Consider the following 22,582-nt stretch of genomic DNA (forward strand, 5'->3'; position numbering starts at 1 on the left):
GGGAGACCCATAGGGCTGCAGCCACAGCGCCAGCACCACTCCCAGGGTAATGGGGAGCAGCTGTGACTTCCTGCATGCTCCAGAGCAATCCATGTAACCAGGTGTGCTTTGCTTCAGGCCATCTGGGACAGTTTGGGCTGTTGCCTGCTGTTACACTGGTGGGGCAAAAGCAGCTTGTGCAGGAGGGCTGGGGTCAGTCCTGGCATGCAGCTCCCTCCAACAGGGAGCTGGGGTCTGCCCACCAGCAGCTCTCACTGCTGCCATGCAGAGACATGGAAATACACCACCTGGATATTGGATCATTTAGAGGTACACATTTAGAAAAGCATCATTTCAATTGTATTCTGTTCAAACTAGCCTGAGCAACCATGTAAAAAAAACCAATGTCTGTGCAAAGGAGGGTTATTGCAAGGTATGCATGTACTATGTCTAAATCTCAAAGTCATGCAGTCCAGATACACATTGAGATCCACACACAGCTATGAGAAGGTAGCACCTGATCCTAGTAGGTAATATTACAATTACAGGCTATTTCAGAGCTTGTTTCCACAGGAAAACTGCAGCACTGTGGAAGAGGATGTGAGCTGCAGGCCTGGCAGGAGTGTACGCTTATGTCTAGGGCACATTGAGCACTGCGCTGCCAGAGGTGTGAAGGGAGGCTGTGGGTTTTTAAGGGACAGGTCTTGGTTCCAGGCCAGCCAGATGAATGCCAAATTCCAGGCTTAAATTCTGTTTATTCAGAGGCCCACATGCTGTTGAGCAGCCTGGCCAGCACAGGGATTAGGAGCCACTGTCCCTGCAGAGACAGCGTGTGAGCGCCCTGGCAGGCTCAGAAGGCTGCAACCTGCCCTGCTGGAACCTCTGCCCACCAAAGCAGCCACTGTCACTGCCTGTCCCACCCGTGGCCAAAGGATAAAAAGGGTTCAAAGGATAGGATGGCACCAACCTGCCCTGGGGATGCTCCCTGGGCAGCAGTGCCGTGGGCTGGACCATGTGGGCACACAAGTGCTCAAGAGACATCCTTTCTGATCCTTAATGATCCCCCTGTAAACCACAGGGTCTGTGAGCCTGCCTGCAAAGCCATGTCCCATGGGGAGAGCAGCTGGGCACGTGCAGAATGTGGCAGTGGCATCGGGGCACATTTGAAGCACCTGCTTGGGGCTGATGAATGGTGGCAGGAAGCACGTGGCACCCCATGGAGCCCACCCACGGGTCCTGCCATCTCCCCTTGCAGCTCTGGAGGCATAAAAAGAAATTAAGCATGAATTTAGCACTAGAAAAAGATACCACACTGCCAGTGGGAAATGATTTTTAGCCACAGATGCTTTACAACTGGGGAAACATATCTGTAGCATCTTTATCTTGCTACTACAGACTCCTTTCTTCTCACATTCCATTCTCTGAACCCAACCCCACTGCTGCAAGAGAAGTAGATCTGTGTGTGTGTGTGTGTGTCCCTGCAGAAGTCCTGGGGTTCCTTCCATGGAAAGCAGCATGTAAACTGTCTTGGAGCAAAAGCCCCTTCTGACACAGAGGTCAGCCACAGAAATTAAAGTATTTGATTTTGTTTCCTCACTCTGGTCAGGTGTTTGAGTAAACAATTTTGTGCCTCTATTTCTCTTCGTGCTCTTTTGTCCCAGTGGTTTCAAGTCTTAGATTTCTGCCTTAGGGGAAGTGTGTTTGAACACCCTGGCACCAGGCAATGTGGAGAGGGGGGGAGCTGGCCCAGAGGTCTGACATCATCAGTACACACCAAATAAAAGGTAGGAGACACAAAGTCCCAACAAACAGAAAGCACCAGCCTCAAGCAGGCAGTGGAGCAGGGCCAGAAGTGGGATGAGCTGCTGGGGCCCAAAATTTTTGCAGTTTCCTCCAGAGCTGTCCGAGGTGGGATTCACTCATCAGCCTCCTCCATGGGCTTTCTCTTCTCAGTGGCACCAGCAGCAGCTCTTCTGTGCTCTCTGGCTGTTGCAGGGTGGAAGCACAGTTTCATCCTGGAGAGCAGCAGGAACTACCAAGACAGGTCCTCTAAGGGTGGGAAGAGATGTAGGGGTGGGAAGACAACACCTGACAGTATAAAAGCAACAGCAGCCCCACTGTGGGGGGGAGAAGCGTGGTCCTGGGCATGGCAGGTCATCCCTGGGACCTCTGGGACTGCAGAAGCAGTGTGGCCACTTTCATGGACTTCAAACTACGTGGCAAAAGATGAATCAAACCAGCTGATACTACAGCAGGGCCCTCCCACTTCTCCCATTTCCCAGGAGTTTCTAAACTTTTATTTTTTACATTTCACATCAACAAGGAACTAGTATTTTTTCAAGGCCGGGGAAGTGAACAAAACACGGACTCGAATGAGAGTGTGAGTGGGAAAGCTGCCTCCCGGGGGACAGGGGCTGGGGCTGCCAGGGGGCTCCAACCCTGGAGTGGCACAGGGAGAAGTGTTGCCCCAGCCTCTCACCCCCAGAAGCACCCGGAGTCTATGCCCAGAAGTGAGATGTGGGCAGCACGAATTCTTCACCCCCTGCCCTGCTCAGGCTGGGTCCGGGACAGAGCCGCTGCTAGAAAGGGCGTTTATTAATTTTAGCGACCCGCGGAGCTCGTACTGAGAAAGCCAAGCCCCAAAAGTGCCGGGGGTGGAGGGAACGCCCCAAAGCAGCGGCGCCCGGAGAGCAGCAGGGCCTGGAGAGCATCCCGGGCAGCGTTGGGCTGCGGCCCCCTTCCCGCCGGGAAGCGCTGCCCGCGCCGCCGCCGGGGGCACATCGCCCTCTCCCGGCCCTCGGGAGAAGCGCCGGGAGCCCGCCCGGCCCCGGCACCCGGCTCCAGCCCCGGCACCGGCTCCAGCCCCGGCACCCGGCTCCAGCCCCGGCACCGGCTCCAGCCCCGGCACCCGGCTCCAGCCCCGGCACCGGCTCCAGCCCCGGCACCCGGCTCTAGGCCCGGCACCCGGCTCCAGCCCCGGCACCCGGCTCCAGCCCCGGCACCGGCTCCGGCCCCGGCACCGGCTCCGGCCCCAGCCCCGGCACCCGGCTCCGGCCCCGGCACCCGGCTCCGGCCCCGGCACCCGGCTCTAGGCCCGGCACCCGGCTCCGGCCCACGCGGGGCACGGGGTGGGGGGCCGGGGGTCGGGGCTCGCTTCTTAAGGTGCGGCGGAAAGGGGTGCACAGCCCCCACCAAACGCGAGCCCGCCCCACCGAAGCCTGGAGGGTGTCCCGGCAGCATCCCCCCCATAGCACCTCCAAGCCAGCAGGACTCCGGAGGTGTCAGGCACATTCCCACGACGAAGTGGCTGAGGGAAAAGGCATCCCCAGGCTGATAAGCACCCTCCGCACTCAGATGCTGCTTGGCCATCCTGTCCCCCGTGCCATGGTGCCCCCAAGTTCCCCCGGCCACGCATCCCCTGCAGCAGCACACAGGCAGGAGTTTTCCCACCCTGGCAACCCCCTCACTCCTGCTTGCCCCCGGCCACACTGGGCAGGAGGACATGGGGGCCCTGGGTGAAACCCAAAGCAGCTGTTGCCAACTTTGAAGCGTCAGGCTGGGGGCTGCTCTGCATCATCCATGGCAGGGGTAAAATCCCTCCTGAGGGGCTTCCGAAACACCACCAGCTTGTGAACAAACCCAAGCACACCATTTGACCCCTATCAGCCACCACAGCCAAGTGCTGCATTTTCAGAGGCTGGAACACGCAGCTGGCCCCCAGCACCCCCTGATTTATGGGAGGCTCATTTTGGGCAAGTAGTGCCTAATCAGATAATGATGAAAGAAAAGAGCTGTCCCCTCCCCACCTACAGCCTGAGCAGGCTGCCTTACACCCCCTGGCACCACTGGAGGTGCTGGGAGGCTCTGTTCTGAAAGAGTAAAGGTCTCAGCAAGGTCTAAAGTTTTCTCTGTTGCATTAATAACAAGTCCTGGCCTCTCTTCTCTATAATGAGTTTATGAATAATTTAGTTTATTGATCCATAAGGTGGCAGGGAGCTCTGGGCTTTGCTTTGGGGGTGCAGTAAAGCCAGGTGGGGCGGGGGGGGGGGGGGCAAAGCCAGGCTCTTGCTGTGGCGTGTGCCAATGGGGGCCTGCCCCTTCCCAACCCTCTGCATAAAACTTAGGGTCAGCAGACACCAGCACTCAGCCACAAGGGGTTTATTTTCCTGACTTACTCCCTTTTCCTCTTGAAAGGAGTAAGATCAATGTGTTTTTACAAACAGACTGTGTGAATCTGCTTGTTGATTTGGCCAGGGACTTACAGACAGGGAAGTAATGGGAAAAACTGTCAGTTCTAGAACATGTTACCAATTGACACGAACTGCTGCTCAGCCAAGGCTATTTTAAATTCCTGAACCTAGAGAAGAAGAACAAAGACTTAATAGAATTACGAATGTTGTTCTGCTATACATAAAAATGGGGGGATGTGCATATAAGACGGGGACATGTGGTAGGCATATTGGGAAGTCTGTACCTTCCAAGTATCTCAGCCAATGGGGAAAGGAAGAGGGTGTTGCGGCCAGGAAATTAGGATAAAAAGGAGGCTGCATCCTCCAATAATTTGAGAGACCTCAGGGGAAATGCCCCATGGCCTCTCCCTTTATTTGAATAGTTACAGGACTCCTCTGTCTCCTTTCTGGACATGAACCTCTGGTGTTGTGAATTTTTCTGCACACTCTCCACCACAATGTCATGGTGTTTCCTCAACTCTCAAAGGAGGTTTTCACAGAACAGGGCTCTTCACCCTCTGTTTTCGCCTTTGAGGGTGCAGCTGGGTACGTTTTGGAGGCTTTTGTTTTCCTCTGAAGGTAGGAAGAGGAATCAAATACCAGAGAGACCCCAAAAACTGGACCTATAAGTAAAACAGGCAGTCAGCTCTGCCGGAGTGAGCTCAGCAGCCAGACAGGAAATGTGTTTGCTTTCCCACAGCCCAGGAGAGATCGCTGGTGCACAGGCAGCAGCCTCACATCCAGTGTCTGCCAGCTCTGCCTACAACCAAGGTTTCTAGCTTTCAAATTCCAGGCTGCAGGGTTTCCCCTGCAGCTTGTTTTAGAGGACCTGTGGTGAGCCAGGACTGGTCCCCAGGCCAGGCTGCTCCTGGTGGTCTGGGCACTAAATCTGGCTTTCCTATGGGGCAGCCCACCTGCCCCTCCTCAGCCACATCTGTGCCAGGACAGCTCCTGCTGTCCTGTGCTTGCACAGCCAACCAGGAGGGAAAGGAGCTGCCTTCAGGCTCTACAACCTGATTCCTCCTTCATTGCAGAAACAATCTGACGGGTTTTTTGTAGCCTTTGGTCCGAAGCACTCCCTCTGGCCCTGCCTATAGTGCAGCTGAGAGGGAGAGGAGCAGGCAGAGTGTTCGCTTGTGCCAAGCAGTTCTGATTCTCCTGGGCACTTTGGTATTCTCCAGTGCAGAAATCACAGGGTGGAATTCAGAAACCGCTCAGTGGGAGCCAAAAACATTCCAAAAAACTTGGAGCTGCCTTCAGTGGCCTTCCCTGCAGAAGGGGGATGGAGAAATTCAGGCCTCTCTGGCAGGTCGCTCCCATGGAGCCTGGGCCCCCACAGCCCCAGTTCTGCTCTGCCCCTGCCCTGCTCCCTGCAGAGCCAGTTCCTGTTTGTCAGGATCTGTTCCCAGCACAGGGTCCTTCTCTACTCTCGCTTTTGTGCAGCACTGCTGGAGCCTGATTCCCCCCCAGTCGTGGACATGAAAGGCTGTTGCAAGGCTGCCACAAAGCTGCACAGGGCAGACACTGACTGCACACCAGGGGAATGCTTCCCATATGCCTTTATTTGCAATGTTACACGACTATTTTACAGGCACTGTGCGTTGGTGTTCCAGAGCGGTTTGGATTTTTTTTCTGTATTACCCAATGACCGAGAGGGGTGGTGGGAGCAGGGAAAATCCCTCACAGCAACCGTTCCAGCCTCCAGGAAGGCATGAGACATCTGAGAGCAACAATCTGCTTCTTCCGAAGCCATGAAGCGAGGAATCTGGTTTATAAACAGGCTTAAAAAATAACGTACATATATAAGAGCAGCTCGAAGCTAAAGTACAGCGGTAAGTGGTACACAGCTACGCGTATCTGTTCACAGCCTTTCTCCAAAGCTGGAAAAAGGCATGGCTTAAAAACTAAAAACACAGTTTAAAAAAACCAGAAGGATTCCATGCATTAAATTGTAGTGTTTTGTGCAATTAAAATGGGATGAAAATAAATATAACTTAAAAAAAAAAAAAAAAACAAACCAAAAAAACCCAACCTTTTCCATGACACTAATGGAACAGAGTCAAGTCTATAAGGCACTTCCACATGGGCTATTCTAGAAAGCCTGGAGAGGAGCTAAAACAGTGCAACCATTTACAATGGCATCCGATGAGCGAAAGACACCTGTCTGGTGACATACGAAGTGAGAAAAACCTTCGGAAACTTCAGTCCTTGGGAAAGACGCTTGGCTGCAGGTGGCTTGGTGGCCAACTCCTCCTTATTGCTGCAAGGGAGGTCTCCCCCATCAAGGGTGCTGGACCCACCAAACTATGGCAGAGGGGCTCTGGAGCCCTGCTCCTGGGGCACGACACGGGACAGTGGGCTTGGGGATGGATGGAGCAGGCGAGGGGTGCGTGGCTGCCAAGCTCCTGCACCGCCTCCGGTGCTGCACGCTCCTCGATGTGAGGGCTCCCAGCCTGCCGCAGCCTCCCCTCCCCGCCCGCCTCTCCAGGGATGACCTTTAGCGTGCCAGCCCTGCCGCCGCTTGGTTCAAATGTTCCAGGAAGTTAAAAAATAGCCTCCACCCTAAATAGGGAACTGGGTGTTTTCGCAGGAGCGGGGCCATCACACGGCCCCAGCAGGCTGGGGAGCAGTGCAGCCACAGGCAGCCAGCTCTGCGGAAAAAGGGGAAGGCACGGGGATGCCTGACCCCGACTCTGCTTTGCCAAAGGTGGCTGACCCAGGAGCTGCCTTGCTGCTGTAACCCTGCACCTGATGCAGATGGAAATTACAGAGATGCTCCAGACAGGAGGGTTGCCCTGGGCTAGCTGTGGGCATTGGTGGCACTACACACGTGCTCAGCTGCTGACAAAAAAGACTTATCAACCTGGATGGCTACTTTAGGTCTCATAGTAGTCCTTTATAAGCTATTTTTCCCAGCTAGGGAGGATTGGAGACCCCAGCTAAGGTAGGCTGGAAGCAGTTCCTAGCAGGGGAGCTGGGGCTTTAGAGAGGAGTCCAGTTTTACTCACCAGGGCACCCAGCACGGGGGATGTGGGTGGGAAGCACCCGGCCATGGCAAATACCTGTGCCTGACTACATGGCTCTGCAGCAGGAGGGAAACCCTCACCCTCCAGTGCCACTCAAAAATTACTGAGCAACCTCTACAGGATGTCTTGAACACAAATTAAAACCCAAATCTGCCTTTCTAGCCTCTCTGAAAAAACTTGGCACAGCCAGCTACCTGGGCTGAAAGGTGCTGGCAAAGAAAGGGCTCCCACTACAGTGTCCTTCACCATCTCCACACCTCACTCACACTCTGGCTGCCAGAGGGTCCTGGGCATGACCACTGAGTGTTTTCAGGACAATCCCGGTGCAGGAGGAGGCTCCTTCCTCTGCCAGCCCTCTTAACATCACGCTGAGCAAGAGACAAGAGCACAACAGGCGAAGCATGCACTTGCCTAAGCAACCCCTCCTGGCCAGGGGCTGCTCCTGGCTGCCTGCTCCCACTGACTTTGCAAAGCCAAGGTTTCAAGTCCAGCTTTTGTTCTGGCAGGTTAGCTCTCTATTTACAAGGGGGGGGGGGGGGGAACAACCAAGACAACCTAAAAAAACCACAACAAAAACACATTAAATAGGGAGAGTATAGCTTTCAAATGGGGAGGGCGAGGGCTGGAAAGTGTCTTGTAGTGCAGTTCAGAAGAGTCAGTCGGGGGCAGGCTGGGGGTAGTGGCAGAGTCAGATGCGCGGCTTTAATGCAAGTCTTCGCTCTGGGACAACTCTGTCAGGATCTGAATGAGGTTGTCCAGCCCCCAGAGGTAGCCATCCTCTCTGTTCCCTTCCACCCAGGGCACGTTGTGCTGGAGAACTTGTCCCTCCGGCAGTGGGGTGGTTTTCCCAAAGTCAATCATCCAGACTTTGGCTTGTTCCTGCTTGTCGTGAATGAAGAGCAGAGAGCTCCCAATTACCTGTGGAGAGGTGAGACCAGTTAGTGGTGCTCCTGTTGCTCATTTGCAGCCCTCTTTGGGGGCTTTCAGATACCTCATCTCAGGCTGCATTTACAAGAGATGCTGCTGCAATTTCCTGCATGAGGAAAAGCAAACTCTAGGTGCTGCTGGTTGTGTTTGCACATGCAAATGGGGCATTTGGACAAGCTGATTTACTCATACAAATCCCAGGTCTTGGCAGAAGGAGAGGATCAGAAAAACATGGGCATGAAAGATAAGAGATGTCATTTTGGAAACTGAGACAAGGTCCCCTAGGAAGGAATGAGATGAATTGTCTCAGCCTTCAGATGGGGATTTTTTCAAGGCTGGTTCTTTGTGATCAGCTTGTGCTCTTTGCACTCACCAATCCTGCAGGCACCACCACAGGGTTGGGGACACTCCAAGTTACTTGCAATGTGCTGTCTCCTGCCTCAAACACCATCCAATCACACCCAGATTGCCCCTAGAACATTGTCCTGGTGCTTACAGCACTCTGGGGATGCAAGGTACAGAGCTGCATGCTCATGGATTTCCTTTTCCCTGAGTTCACTCAGCTACATTTGCTTTGAAGGCCTCATTCATATCCTGATTGACCTTTGGGAAAATCCTGTAGCAAGCAGTGGCCTCAGCAAGCCCATGGAAGCCCACAGGTGCATTTGGGCCCTGACAGCAGGAGTCTCAAGGCCTGTTGCAGTGGGATGAGACCCCACAAGCCCAATGGTCACCATGCACAGAGCAGAGAGAGGCTCAGCAGGTGGGTATCTCCAGCTAGGCATCCTGACCCATCCTGGCTCACAGTCCCAGCCAGGAGGACACCCAGCAGCAGCTCTGCTGTGGCTTCCCAGTGCTTAGGAAATGTGTATCACTATCAGGCCAGCCACCATCGTGCTCTTCTGCTGAATCTGCTCCTCCAGTCAGAAGATTTTAGCAGCGGCTTCTACAGAAAAGCATCAGTGGGTGTGTTTCAGAGCTGTCCCAAATGAAAACTCCTTTCCAAACTCTCTCTGATGTGCATGAATTGGTGAATTACGAACTCACTTGCCCCTGTGTCACAAACAGGGACCTTGATGACCAGAGTGCAAGGGCTGTAGCAGAGGTGATGCAGTGCACTGAGAGCCACGAGTGCCCCTTATGATGTGCTGGTACATGGAAGAGAATCCAGCTGGTGTCAGCCCTCCAAAAAAACAGCACTAAATGTTACTGGGGACTCCCTCATCCGTGCTATCAGCAGGGCTTAGGCTGACGTTTGCCTTTAGACGAGGGTTTTGAACAGGATGCATGTACTGTTTGCAAAAGCTGTTATGAATTTACATTTTTCAGGAGACTTTTTCCTCCAGTGCGTTGGGAAAACATCCAAGGTCCAGAGATGCGTATTATTTCCGAGAAATGCTTATCTTTAGCTCTCCTCCTGCTAACCTCTTATAGTCCTCTCTTGGCCAGGACAGAGCATTCTAATTTTAAGGAAAAGCCTTTTGCTGACATTCTTCATTTGCCTGTCCTGGACTACCCAATTGCCCTGCAGCTCCTTGGAGGAGCCCTGCTCAGCAAGGGCCCCATGGAGGAACACAGAGCCTGGCAGACCTTCTGCTGTGCTTCATCTCGAAGCGGGATGGGAAGTCAAAGCTGCTGCTTTTTAGTTTTTAAGGAGTGGAAACTTCTTTCAAACCCTCTTTGAAAGGCTGCTTTGTTTCTGTGTTTTCAAATGAAACCCTGGCACTCGGTTTCAGGGAGAATTCTGTTTCCTGTGTTGAGCTGACCTGAAACCCTCAGTTTTGACATTTCCCTTCCAACTGCTCTCCAGGCGCTGCCACCAGGAGGCACAGCCCCATCTGCCTCTGGATCCCGGCAGGGCCCTCCGTGTGTGCCGGGGCTGAGGTGTCTCCTGTGGCTCTGGATGAGGGACAGTGGACTCTTGGAGCTGTGGCTCCCGAGCCCTGGGAGTCAAAGGTTCCTATGAGGCTCTTTTGTTCCTACACAACACGTGACAAGGACACGCACTCCCACGTTTTGTTAAGTAGATGCAATAGCAAAATTACTGCACTAAATTGTGGAGCATTTCAGTTCCTGAAATGGCCAAAAAAGGTAACATTCCCTCCTTGTTTTCACATCAGCACTGAATCTTCGCTATAGAAAATGTTGCTATCATGGGCAGCCATTTCTGTAGGAAAGTCCTTTGAAAGGAAGAGTTCATACTGAAGTGCTCCAACCAGCTCAGGAAAGGCAGGTTTGGGGTATCTGCAATTTATGGCTGTGTTGAAGCCTTGTTTGATCATGTGGAGCAACTGGCAGCCAAATGATACCTGACATGCATTCAAACAGACATTTCTCCTGAGAAAACCCCTGTGCTTTTACACTAAGGAATTTTCCCTGTCATAAACAGCCCAAGTTCCTCCTAGATCTTTTAATCTGTTTAAACATTGGCTTTCAGTAGATTTGAGCCCATGTCAGACACATAAACATTGTATGTTACCATCTGTATTTGCACATAAGTATTAGATACACATATGAAAACACGGATATATATGCACATAAGAATAAAACAGCCTCTGACTTTGACTTCTCTCCTTGGACAAGCTGAGATTAAACAGTTTGCCTCTCCAGGCAGATCTATCTAAACACCAGTATTACCTCGTGGCACTTGAAGAACGGGGATGTCTCCAGGGTAGCGCGGATACCCTTCAACCGGTTAAGATAACTGTTCTGGAATTACAAAAAAAAAAAACCAAATCCAAGCCATCAGTGCTGCAGGAAACCTACATAAAAACTACAGCATTGGGGCAGACAGGGAAGTCACCCCTGCTCCCAGCATGGTCTCCATGATACCATGTTCGCATGGAGAGACACCGAGGGTGTTCCTCCGACGCCCTGCACCAGCATCCTCACACAGACCGCTCCCTTTGGAGAGTATCCCCTCTGTTTTACCATCCACTTATGCTTTTGGCTTCTACAGCACCCTGTGAGCTCCCGTGGCTTTCAAAACTTAGTGAAAGGATTTGCTTTCTGCAGAGTGTCCCTGCTGCATCCATGGAGGGAACACCTAATTCAGCAGCTGCTACTTTTTCCTCTCCCCTGCACTCTCTTAATAGATCAACTCTTCACTTCATCTGTAAGTTTAGCACTCAGTCAGTCACACACCACGAGACACTTCTGCAACTCTGTTATCAGCACTTTTGTAAAGTTAGTCCTATAGGAGGAAGGGCTTTCACGATGGCCAGCACAAAGGTCAAGACCCACCAGCCTGTTTGAGCATCCCTGCAAATTGCTGGAAGGCACTAAAGAGTCTCACGGGGCTCCACTGATTTTGGGGTTTAGATAGAAGAATTAAGCACAGGAACACACATACACACAGCAGGTATCTGGGCACTGTAACACACTTGCAAGAGGACAGGTGGGGGTCACTGGATTAAAATGCTCTGGCCAAGGAGCCCCATCCAGAGGCAAGGCATGATGTGGGCTCCAAGTTCTTTGGGGATAAAATGTAGCCAGGCTACTTCATCTTCAGATCCAGGAATAATCCCTGGGTAACTGGTGAAAGCAAGCATGCCAGTTTGAAGGAGGCAGTGCCAAAGGCCACTCCCGCTGGAGCCTTGCGTTTGGAGACTTTATACAGTACAGCTTAAAATGGGAGCGCTTTGTCAAATAGGTTATTTGACACAGTTGGTGTAAATTGTTTACAGCCAGATCTCTTATTCTCCTGGCAACTTAGAGAAGCCTGGAAAATGCTGGCTGTGGCTTGCCCATGTGAAGCGTGCCTGGCACAGGGCCACCCTTCTGCGAGACCAGGCACAGGCAGCCCACCCTGCCAGGCTGGGAGCCCCCACCACTCAGACTGGGGTACAGAGTGGGCTCAGGGGTGACCACCAGCCCAGGGATGAGGGACAGAGCATGGCTGTGACTCCTCAGTGGGTTTGGGGAGCCAACCCTGGAGATCTTCAGCAGACTCAGACTCGGGTCAAGCAGTGCTGCTGCAGTCAAGTCCCCTCCCAGCTCTCCACTGCTTTCCCTTCACCCTGCACCCTGCATGGTGTTTCTTTTCAACATTTCTCAAGCTTTTTTATGAGAGATTGCTCAGGCTTCACCCCTGCAGTGCAGGGACCTGATGTGCTGAGGCCAGGCTCCACAGGAAATGCTCTCTCCAGGCAGTCCCCTGAACATCCCCCACTCACCAAAACGTTCCTGTTTCCTCTGGTGAACTCGCTGAAGGCCTCCATTACTTGTTCCTTTGTCCGTGTCTTCTTGAAGTCCCGGTTCACAGTGCCGTCCTCTTTCTTGAAAAGAAGGGACAGTGGTGAGTGGGATGGGGAAGAAGGGAGTTGGGGCAGGAGTAATGTTTCTGCAGCCACGCATGCTGCCGAGTAGGATGTGACCAGCATTTTTGGCAGCTGAAGGATCTGCCTGTGGAGCAGGGGTGAGCAAAGGCAGCGGGTCTCTGCTTGCACATCCCAAGGTATCCCACAGCCCTGATGCATTGACCTCTACGGCAAATGGAACTTCCCATCATCAAACACTTGCCAAGGTCGCTGGCAATGTGGACAAACTCTCTCTCACAGACCTAGTGCTTGCTGCTAACAGAGGCTGGAGACTACCTGTTTCTGGTGTTTCTGTGTCCAAATGGCTTCCCATGGCTGCTGTGGCTGAGCATGGCACTGACACCAGCCCTGGACTGTCTCCCTGGCTTGGGGAGAACAGCGGAGCATGATCATGATGGGACAAAACTGAGTGTGGATGGAAACAACATCTTGGGAGCAGGCACAAAACCCCTCCATGAGAAACCCTCCATGGACCATTGCAGCAAGGAGCAAGCCCCATGGCTGCCTGACCTCACTGGTCCTTTGCTAGTCCATGGATCACAGACCCTCCAAGGCAGCAGCCTGGCACCGAGATGCAGCGAGCAGCCTTGTGCTCTCCTCTGCCTATTCCCCAGAGGCACATCCATCCTTGGCCTGCCATGGGGATGGCATGGCTTGTCCACTGCAGGGATGACACTCAGCCCTGGCCCAGAGGCTCCTGTCCGAACCTCTGGGCAGCTTTGTAGGTCTCTCCCCATTTCCCTGGTCTTTCTGGGGCTCTGATTTTTACATCAACTCGTTTCATTGTCCAGAGGGGCTGTGGGACAGGCAGGCAGATCTCACTTCCTGGATACAGGGGCTATTTTAAACCACACTTGCTTGTGCTCACAGCTCCATTGCAGGGCTCCATCCCACTGCTCCAGACAGCTCGTTTGCACACAATAGAGCGAAGGGACAGGGGCCAAAAGACATCCTGTGGGCTGGGGAAGATGAAGGATGAAGGAGCAGAGTAGAGGCTGGGGGAGGAAGAAGGCACAATGAAATCACCTGCCCTGGAGGTTTGAGACCCATCCAGGGAAGTGCCCCAGCAGAGGGCAATGTGCATCCCCCTGGACAGGGGGCTTGCTGTGGGCATGGCACATGGGGGAAGGTCGAGTGCCCAAGGCGAGCCCACCAGCAACCAACACCTGAAGTGCAGTTTGGGATGAATCACACAGCACACTTCAGCTTCCAGCTTGTGTTTTGTGTAAGCATTAACAAAGGTGGTAACAAAAGCAACATACAAAAGAAAACCTCCAGGAAAACCATTGTTTCTAGAGATTGCAACCACTGCATCCAGCTCCAAATTACCCTGGACTCAGGCTGACCATTGTGCTGCCACAGGGTGTAAAAGCAATGCTCAGGGCTGGCAGAGTGTGTATTGGCAGGGGTCAGGGACAACCTTTTCGCTGGAAACTCTGTGCTGCTGATGGACCACATAGAGCTGGGATCTCTGCTTTCAGCTGTGACCTCGCTGAGGATGCACAGGGGAAGGGCTCTTTGCTGCTATATGTCCCTCATATGAGCCCTGACGTGGCAGCTCAGAAATCAACCCACCCTCTCCCAGAGGGACGACTGATATCAATCTGGAGAAGAGCCACAGCACTACTTTCACGTGTAAAGAGCACAACTTTCCACAAAGCATCCAAGAAAGGAGATGGACTTCTAAGTGCTCCTAAAAATAAACGAGAATCACAGATGGCCTTTCAGATAAGGCAATCTCAGCTTCAGGAAAGCCAAGCAGCCTATCCATAGTGCTGCTCCCAGCATTACCCGCCTCCTGCAGTTTCCTTGATGAGCCAGAGGTTGCTGCCATGAGGCTGACAACTGCCATGACATTCACAGGTGTCTGAGCCCCGAGGGGGCTGCCTTCCACACAGAAGAAATGTGAGGGGGGCTGATAAGGGCTATCACAACCTCCGCCCCACCAGCGATTCCAGCTCGCGCTGGCGTCACTGGGGCAGGGATGGGGTCAGCCAGATCCACCTCCAGCACTGCGCCTGGCCTTGGATGGGGCTTGTGAGCTGCCTGGCTTGGCAAAGTTAGATGGAGGCTTTCCAGGCTGGTTTGGTGACCCTGCAAACATTCCAGCCCTGGGGAATGCCATCCCACCATGGCCTTGCTGCAGGCAGTGGTGAGTAATACTCAGACCAGAGCAGCAGCTCAAGAGTGTCACTTCTTACAGTGAGCCCCAGCAAGTTTCAGCTGGGCCACCAGGGATCACTTGTGTTACTTTCAGCATGGAAATTTTATTAATAGCTACTGTTTCCAACAGGTTCAAGCTATTCCAGAAAGTTAGATGAATGTCATTATCTCCTTTTGCAGAGGAAAATTTCCATTTTAAAGAGGAAGAACTGGATCCTCAAGGCCACGTGGGAGAGGGAGAGCTCAGCCAGGAAAGGGTTTCTATCCTCATGCCCAACCCTGAGTTGCCTGTTCACCTTACCTGCCCATGCTATCCAAAACGCTACCGCTGCTCCTCTCCTTCCTATGACCCCTTCCCACTTGCCCAGGGTCAAATCCTGTCCTTCCCTTGCACTTCTCAGTACTCTCCTCTAGCAGCCTCCAGCCGTGAGCGAGGGGTAGGGCAGATTCACCGCTGCTCCTCACAGGGAAGCACCCACAGCAAGAAATCAAACTTGGGGACACAGCCAGGGCACTGAAGGCACTTATCCCTAACACAGAAACTCAATCCCAGAAATAGGGAGAACAACAGGGATACATCCAACAGACCAGCCCTGTTGGAAAAAAAGCCAGCTGTGAAACAGCATGAACTGCTAATGCTTTAGCTTAGGGGAAAATAACCTAGAAGCTGAGGGATTCAGGGAGAATTACAGTAATTAAAGCCTTGATCAAATTAGTCAGCCCCCCAGCAGCAGCAGCAGGAATACTGCTGGAGGCCAGCACTTCTCAACATTTTTCAATTAAAGGGCTGCTTCACCTCTTTGAAAAAAAATCCACTGCTCAGATCAGACAGCAACTCGTTCATGGTCGGCTAAGCAGAGGTGCAATCTCGTAACTCCTTTATGGCTTTTATTTCCCTCCATGGTGTTTTTTGGCCACCCTGGGAACATGATTGGGTTTTGGGTTTGTTTTTTTTCATATTTTTTAATTTCAAGTGCTTCACATATGACCTGCTCTTGTGGTAAAGCCTCCTAAACGTTCCCAGACTGAGAAGCACCACTGGAGGCCAAGGATATATCATGTTGGACTATAAATAGACAGATATTTCTGATTACACCAAGAAAGCAGGGAGAAGAAGCAGTGCATGGGAGCTTTGGTCCCAACTGGTACACCCCTTTTTTATACAGCCTCAGTTTTATAAATAGCAAAACAGCAGCAATGGGAAGTAGGCATGGGGTTGTCCCAGGCTGGAGCAGTTCACAGTGTGCTTATGGGCATCCACAGCAGGAAAGGGTCTTTGGGAGACCTGGGAAATCAGGGAAGAGCTGCACGAGCAGGCAAGTGCCCTGACCCAATGGAGGGACTGCAGAAAGCTGTTGGGGGGAGCATGGCTGGCACTGTCCCAGGCAAAGGCATGGGACAGGCAGAGGTGCCTCGCACGGCTTGCCAGGAAACTCTTGAAGGGGCTCAGCCCAAGAGCTGCTCCTGGGGTTTCTGAGAGGGGTTGAGTTAGAGATAAATGCACTGTATCCTGCTGGCCATGAAAGAGCTGAATGAAGAAGGTGCAACATGCACAGAGGAAGAGAAAACTTCCTTCTGTGGGTGGTTAGAGTAGCAGCTCTGAGTGACCCCCTTCTGCTGACCTCCTTTTAAACCCACAGTCTAACACCTGCATTTGTTTGCTGCTGAGGTGAAGGGAAACACTGCCAGGGAAGTCTACAAAATCTGGTGTGAGGGCTTTATCAGCGAACAGCTTCATTTGTTTTAAAACTATCATTTTGACACCACTATCTTCAGGAAGGAGGTTAGGCTACAGGAACCTGGATGGGCACTCTGGAAGAATCCTGCCCAGCTCAGAGAGAAAAACGATCTGTGACCAAGAGAAAGAAACTCCTCCAACCAAGACACATGAAGAAATTGAGCCATCGTTTCCACTAAGAGCAATTGGCTGCCCTGAGCTACTGCCTGGGCCCTCAGCAGCACCCCAAGCTTGAATTACTGCAAGCACAACTTGACAGAGCTCCCTGTGGCTGCCAAGCCAACACCATGCCCAGGCATGCGATGAAACCCTTCGCTCAAGTGTGGTATTACCTTTTATTCATGCTGGCTGGCTATCAAAAGGCAGAGGCCATTGCTAATGTTCATGCAAGCAGTATCACTAATACTCTGGTTACAGACCTAACTCTGTTCGAGTGCCACCCCAGACACCCTTCTCACAGCAAAGCCTGCTTGGAGAAAATCTCCTGGGCTGGCTTATCTACTGGGGACACAACAGCATCCCAGCTGATGCCTCCAAAAACGTGAGCGCCGCTCTGAGCAAGAGCACTCAGCAGGTTACACGTGCATGCAGGTGCTGACAGAAAGTGCAGCTGTGTGTGTTTGTCCCATTTCATAGGGCTCAGCTGCTGAATTTTCCTGGACAGGCAAGTAAACACATCCTCCTTACTTGCTGTGGCTAAGCTCACAGCTCCAACCGCAGATCGGCACACGTTCAAGCTGGGATTTGGATTAAAGGCTCGGCTCAGTGGCAGAGCAGTATTGAAAGCAAGCAACTAAACTGAGTCTTCAAGCTGGAGGATGGCACTTTGTATTTTGCAGTGAAGGAGATCAACCAAGCAGCTGACGTAATGAGATTATGTCTAAAACTGTCCTTTTGCAGGGCTGCCCTGAGCTCAGCTGTGCTTTCAGAAGAGCAGCAGTGCCCTGGGTGAGGTGCCTGGGTGGTGGTTGGGCTGCAGGGGCTGGGGATGACCAGATGTTACCGGGTCTCACCATCAGCCTGCTGCATGTGTACCTCTGTGAGTTTGGCTAGCGAGCACTCCCAGCAGCTGATCCCCTGAGCTGCACAGCTGGCCACACTCACCTTTATCCCCTCGATCCTGAAGCCCAGTGTGGCCGTGGAGCTGATGGTTTCCCTCCACTGCATGTAGCGGGGCTTGGTCACTGCCCGCAGCACGTTCTCCTCCTCGGTGGGGGCATCGGGGTCCACCTCAATCATCTTCTGGTACATGTCCTTCCTCAGGCTCGGCTTCTTCCGGGCCTTTATCAGCTCCTCCTCCAAGTATGTTCTGCAAGGAGGGAGGGGGTGATGAGCAGGGCCACCACAAGAGGTTCCGTATACCCACAGACAGCCCTTGCCCCAGATCAGGCTGATCCAGGAGAGCTGATCCCTAAGGAGTAGTGCAGCACAGGAAATAATGGAGCAAGCCTCACTGCAGGTGAATTGATCCTGATTTAATTATCACTCCATCATCAACACTCGATATCTTTTCAGTTCATTAAGGAACCACAACCAGTGTGGCAATAACAAGGGAAATTATTTCTCACAGGTGCTCATGGCCTTGCTGCTGCCACACTGGCAGCCTTCTGCTGCCACCCTTTGTTTTGAGGAGCCCATCCCATAATGTTCAGGAAACCTGAGCTCTCACAAGCTAAACATGGCTTTCAACGTGTGCCCAGGAAACCGTGAACATGCTCTGGGACCCAGCTGAATTGAAGGCAAGAGGGAGGTTACTATGTCCTGTCCTTCAGCATTAGCTGCTGCTCCCTCTGAGGGTCAGCCAAAGCTGCTCCTGTGCCTCTCCTGTGCTTTTCTGTCACCTCACTCTCTGCACCATGAGAGCTCTGCCTCACCATCTGCTAAACAGGGTGTTTTCACACAGGGCTGTTCCACTGATGGTCATGATTTTGCCCAGTATACGTCTGCTTCAAGTGGACTATCTAGCAAAAGCTTTCTCTACAAGAGGAAGCAGAGGAAGGGAGGCAATCTTGGCCAAGTGCTTACCACTACCCCAGGACCACAGGATACAGCCAGGATGGGGAATGGGGGAAGGAGGATGGAAGGTACAGAGGAGTGTGCAAAGACCTTGGTTTTATCCATCCTTCAGAGAAGCACCCCTCTGTGCCAGAGCACAGCGGTGCAAAAGTTCTACACTCTGGCATGCATAAAACCATCATCCACAAAGTAACACTTCCTGCAGCAATAGTAAACCCCCACAGAATTCCTCTTGCAGCTCCCAAATCTACCTTGGCTCAGCCTGGAAAGTGCCCAGACTCTCCTCAAACAACCCACCAGGTTGGGTGAGACGTCCCAGCCAAACAACACAGGAATGATCCTATCTGTCACTGTTCTACACCTCCCAATAGCCATGCCCAGCCCTGCAGAGGGACAGTGCGCTCTGCCCACGTCCCTTGTGCCAAAATCCCAGCACTGAGTGTGTGGTTCACCTCCAGAACCAAGCAAAACACACAGGGAGGGTGTTGTGCGGACTCGGTGGGACAGTGTTCCTGAGACCCACAGGCTTAGCAAGGCAAACTGGTGCCTTTGCTTAGGGCAGACATCCCCAGGCCATCAGCCCCTTTGAAAAATCCTGTAGGTAAAAGCAATGAAAGTCTTTGGCTGAGATCTCCAAACCCATGATTTTGGGGCAGACGGAATAGAACAGCAGGATAAAGTAGCAGCATGCTAGAAGTGCTGCTCACACTGCTCAGAGAGCTGGAATTCCTTCTGATCAGAATGACAGATCATCTATGTCTGTGTATCCTCCCCATGGCCTCAGGCTCATGCCATCACCAAGGCTTAAGAAAGACTATGTTTTGTTTAGGAGTGAATATGGTATGCTGCCACGTCCCAAAGCCAGGTTGGCATGAATAACCAAACCTGTATCTGCCTGGCAGCAGGCTGCTGGCTCAGAGGACAGGTTTAACAGCCCTGAGGTTCAGATTATTTGCTTGGCCATGGGGATGCCCCATTCCACAGCATTAACTCCCTTCATCCTCTCTCACCAGCTCCTCCCACAGCACCATCTTATTTCAGGATGACGATGCCCAGCATTTGCCCCCTTGCCTGAGCTCCAAATCCCCAAGTGCACAGATCACCTTACATGTGATCTGTGCATGGGAGGCTTTCTTCTTCCCAGAGACAGCCACAGGAGCACCTGGGAAGCCTGTCCAGCAGCTCTTCTTCTGGTGGCTGCTGTCTGGGTCCAGAGTAGGTCCTGTTTCCTTCCCACAGCAGCCTGTGTGTGCCAGCCGGGGCCACATGGCTGCGCCGGGCCCTCTGCCCTTCCCTCCACCCCTCCGGTGGAAAGTATTCCCCGCCTCTTCCCTGCCGACAGCCCGGCACGCCAGTTCGAGTTTCACATCGGGATTCAGGAGGGGAAAAAAAGATTCCTCTCTCCCACAGAAACCATCAGCTTTTCCAGCAGCGCAAGCGTCTCCACCATGTCTGGGCTGCGCCTTTGCCAGCGACGGGGTTCTCAACCCTTCCTGCCACCAGCCTGCAGCACACCCAGGGCCGAGGGGTGGCCTGAGGCTGCTCCAAAACTGGCAGCCACCTGGGGTCACCAGCCCTGCTCACATCTGCTTCGGGACACCCTTGTCAGCTGTGGCACGGCTCACTCAAAAACTGCTGCTGGCCAAGTGGCTGCAGCCTGGGATCCTGGCGGATCTGGAGATGCTTCTCAAGGAGGACACGGGTAATGTTGCTCATCTGTTAGGAAATGTTTCAAGAGTTTTGCATGAAAGGCACTGAACTGCTTAGCACACGCATTTCATCTCTCCAGTGCGCATAGGAGCAAAGGCTACGCAGAGGGAAAATTTCTCCCTCACTGAAATTGTGCCTTTCAATGTCTTTATTTCACCCCTCTGGCACCCTGGACAGGATCTCCTCCACCCCATCCCTTGGCTGTGTCCTCATGTGGCAGAGAGGACCTCCAAACAGCTACTATGCCATTCTGGTGTACCCAAACCCAAGCAGAGTGCTGTCCCCTCCACCCCAGCAAACCTTTCCCAGCATGTAGGACAGTCTCAACAACCAGTGAAGGAAGGAACCTGGTGTATCCTTTCCACACCCAGGTTTCCCCATGGCTCTCTCCTGCTGTTGGCTGAGCTTTTCCTGAAGACAGGTGAGCCTGGTGTTCTTAATTGTGTGTTTCAGGCAGTTTTACTCAGGAGACGCATTTATTTTTGAGTATCCCATCTTAAAACTCATAAAACATCCCTGAAGCCACTCACCTGACCCCCATTTTGCAGTCCATAACACAGGGGGAGTCAAACTCAGCCAGCAGATCTTCCATCTGGTTGTATCGCTCCCCATCCTTGACCACATCTCCATGGTAGGCAGGGACATAGGGCTTCAGGACATCGTTCATGAGGCGGTCGAGGCAGCGCTGCTCCGACTCACAGTGCTTCTTCAGTATCCTGCCATTGGCTGCCGCCTTGAAACTACCTGAGGGTGACAAGGGACAATGTGGCACTTGCTTTGGATGGTGAGGGGATGATGCTGTGCCTTCTAAAACAAGAAGGGCAGCCCAACACCTTGGAAGCCCTTCCATTTACACCTGCACCCAAAAGAGTCCCCACAGGCAGGGACTGGAAAGCTCAGGTTGCCAGAGGTTTATGACCAGCACTGTCACCCCAAACAGGGCAGAGACTGTCCTGCAGCACCCAACATGTTCACTTCACATCCTCTGTGCATTGCACTGTAGGTTCACGCCCTTGTCTCTACACTCATGTGTGAGGCACCTTTGTGCTGGGCAGCATCACCTGCTCTGCAGTGGGTCAGGAGGTGGGCCTGGCGCTCACCCAAAGCACCCAGCTTTCTGCTGCTCAAGGAAAAAGCAGCAATAATACCTGTGGGCCCTGTGAGACTGAAAGCCCAGAGCACCTTCACACCACCCTCCCAGGCATTTAGGTAAGTCACTCTCCTGGGCTAGAGACTGGGAGCTGCAAGCTGTGACACTCATGCAGCAGCCTGAAGCAGTTCAGCCCAACAAAGCCCATTAACCTGGGATAACCAAGGGCCTTTCCAGCACTCTGTCCCTCCCCATGCTCCATACCTGCGTGTCCCGCTAGCTGGATCCAAGGGTACTTCTTCTTGAAAGACATTACAAACGGGGACCAGTGCACCATATTCTTGATCTTCCTCCATGACTTGCTCTAAGGGGAAAAAAAATCACGAAGGTGAATGCCATGTTTTAAGCTTTAACTGTCTGTAAAGTGACTTCAGGCAGCATGGAGATGTTTTGGATAGGGAAAGAGGCACCAGAGCCAGCACAGGATGGAAGCAAACAGAAAATCTGCTCTTTTCCCATTGTGCTGTGCCAAGCTGGAGCCACTGGGCCCCAAGTCCACATTCAAAAATCACGAGTAACTTCACTAAAGTGGATGGCGTTACAGTGTTGTTCCAGCTGGCTGCTCCTGCTGCAGAGCGCCCAGCCATCCGCACTGCCTTGTCCCCGCTGCTGCACCCCTCTGCGGGAGCAGCAGGACATTAACCCATCCCTGAGCACCGTGTTAGATCACAGCAGATGGAGCGGGAAGGGAACACAGGCCTGCCATCCAGGCACAACACCGAACTCCACGTCCTGAGGGGAATGAGAGCACAGGCACACAGAGGCTCCCTGCCTGCCTTTTGTTCCCCTGAAAGGCAGCTGCTGTGTCCATCGAGCTGGCAACCCACGTGCGCCGATCCGCCCGCTCTGGCCCATCCATACCTACAGCTCAGAGAACAATTCCCTTCTGGCATGTTGTGTTTCTCACCAGATAGATTGCTCAAAACTATTTACATGACTGTAACGAAGGCTGCACTGGACGTACAAAAGCCTCCTTCAACGGCTCCTTCCTGCGAGTTTTCCCCTGGATTGTTCTAGGGAACACACCGCCAGTAAAAGGCAGGGGATGACCTCTTATCTTGGCCCCAGAAGGTGATGGCACAAACAAATTATGTGAAGGATATACAACGGCAACAATGGAAAAATGCCTTCTTGCAGGAGCTGGGACAAACAGTGTAGTCCTTGGCTGCTCCAGGCTTCTGGGTTCAGCTGGAAGCCAGCAGATAAATTATCCTCATTTGCTCCGCTCTGAAGGCATGGGAGGGAGCCTTCCAGAAAGCCCAAGTAATCTCTTCCTCATGTTTGGAGAACTGGCCCCTGTTCCAGTAATGCTTCACAGACAGGCA

General features: G+C 52.7%; 1 protein-coding gene across 1 annotated transcript in view; it reads right to left on the bottom strand.

Moving 5' to 3' along the window:
• Positions 1 to 5,756: 5,756 nt before the first annotated feature.
• ITPKB (inositol-trisphosphate 3-kinase B) overlaps positions 5,757 to 22,582 on the bottom strand; it is a 67,400-nt gene continuing 50,574 nt past the window's right edge. The window contains exons 3-8 of the mRNA XM_082299481.1: positions 21,462 to 21,561; positions 20,638 to 20,851; positions 17,486 to 17,690; positions 12,337 to 12,438; positions 10,799 to 10,870; positions 5,757 to 8,152 (exon numbers count right to left, since the gene is read on the bottom strand). Coding sequence (XP_082155607.1) covers positions 7,937 to 8,152; positions 10,799 to 10,870; positions 12,337 to 12,438; positions 17,486 to 17,690; positions 20,638 to 20,851; positions 21,462 to 21,561 — 909 coding nt within the window. The 3' untranslated portion in view covers positions 5,757 to 7,936. The remainder of the gene's footprint in view (positions 8,153 to 10,798; positions 10,871 to 12,336; positions 12,439 to 17,485; positions 17,691 to 20,637; positions 20,852 to 21,461; positions 21,562 to 22,582) is intronic.

This window comes from Coloeus monedula (assembly GCF_965178545.1).
Source record: "Coloeus monedula genome assembly, chromosome: 2".
NCBI classification, from domain to species: Eukaryota; Metazoa; Chordata; class Aves; order Passeriformes; family Corvidae; genus Coloeus; species Coloeus monedula.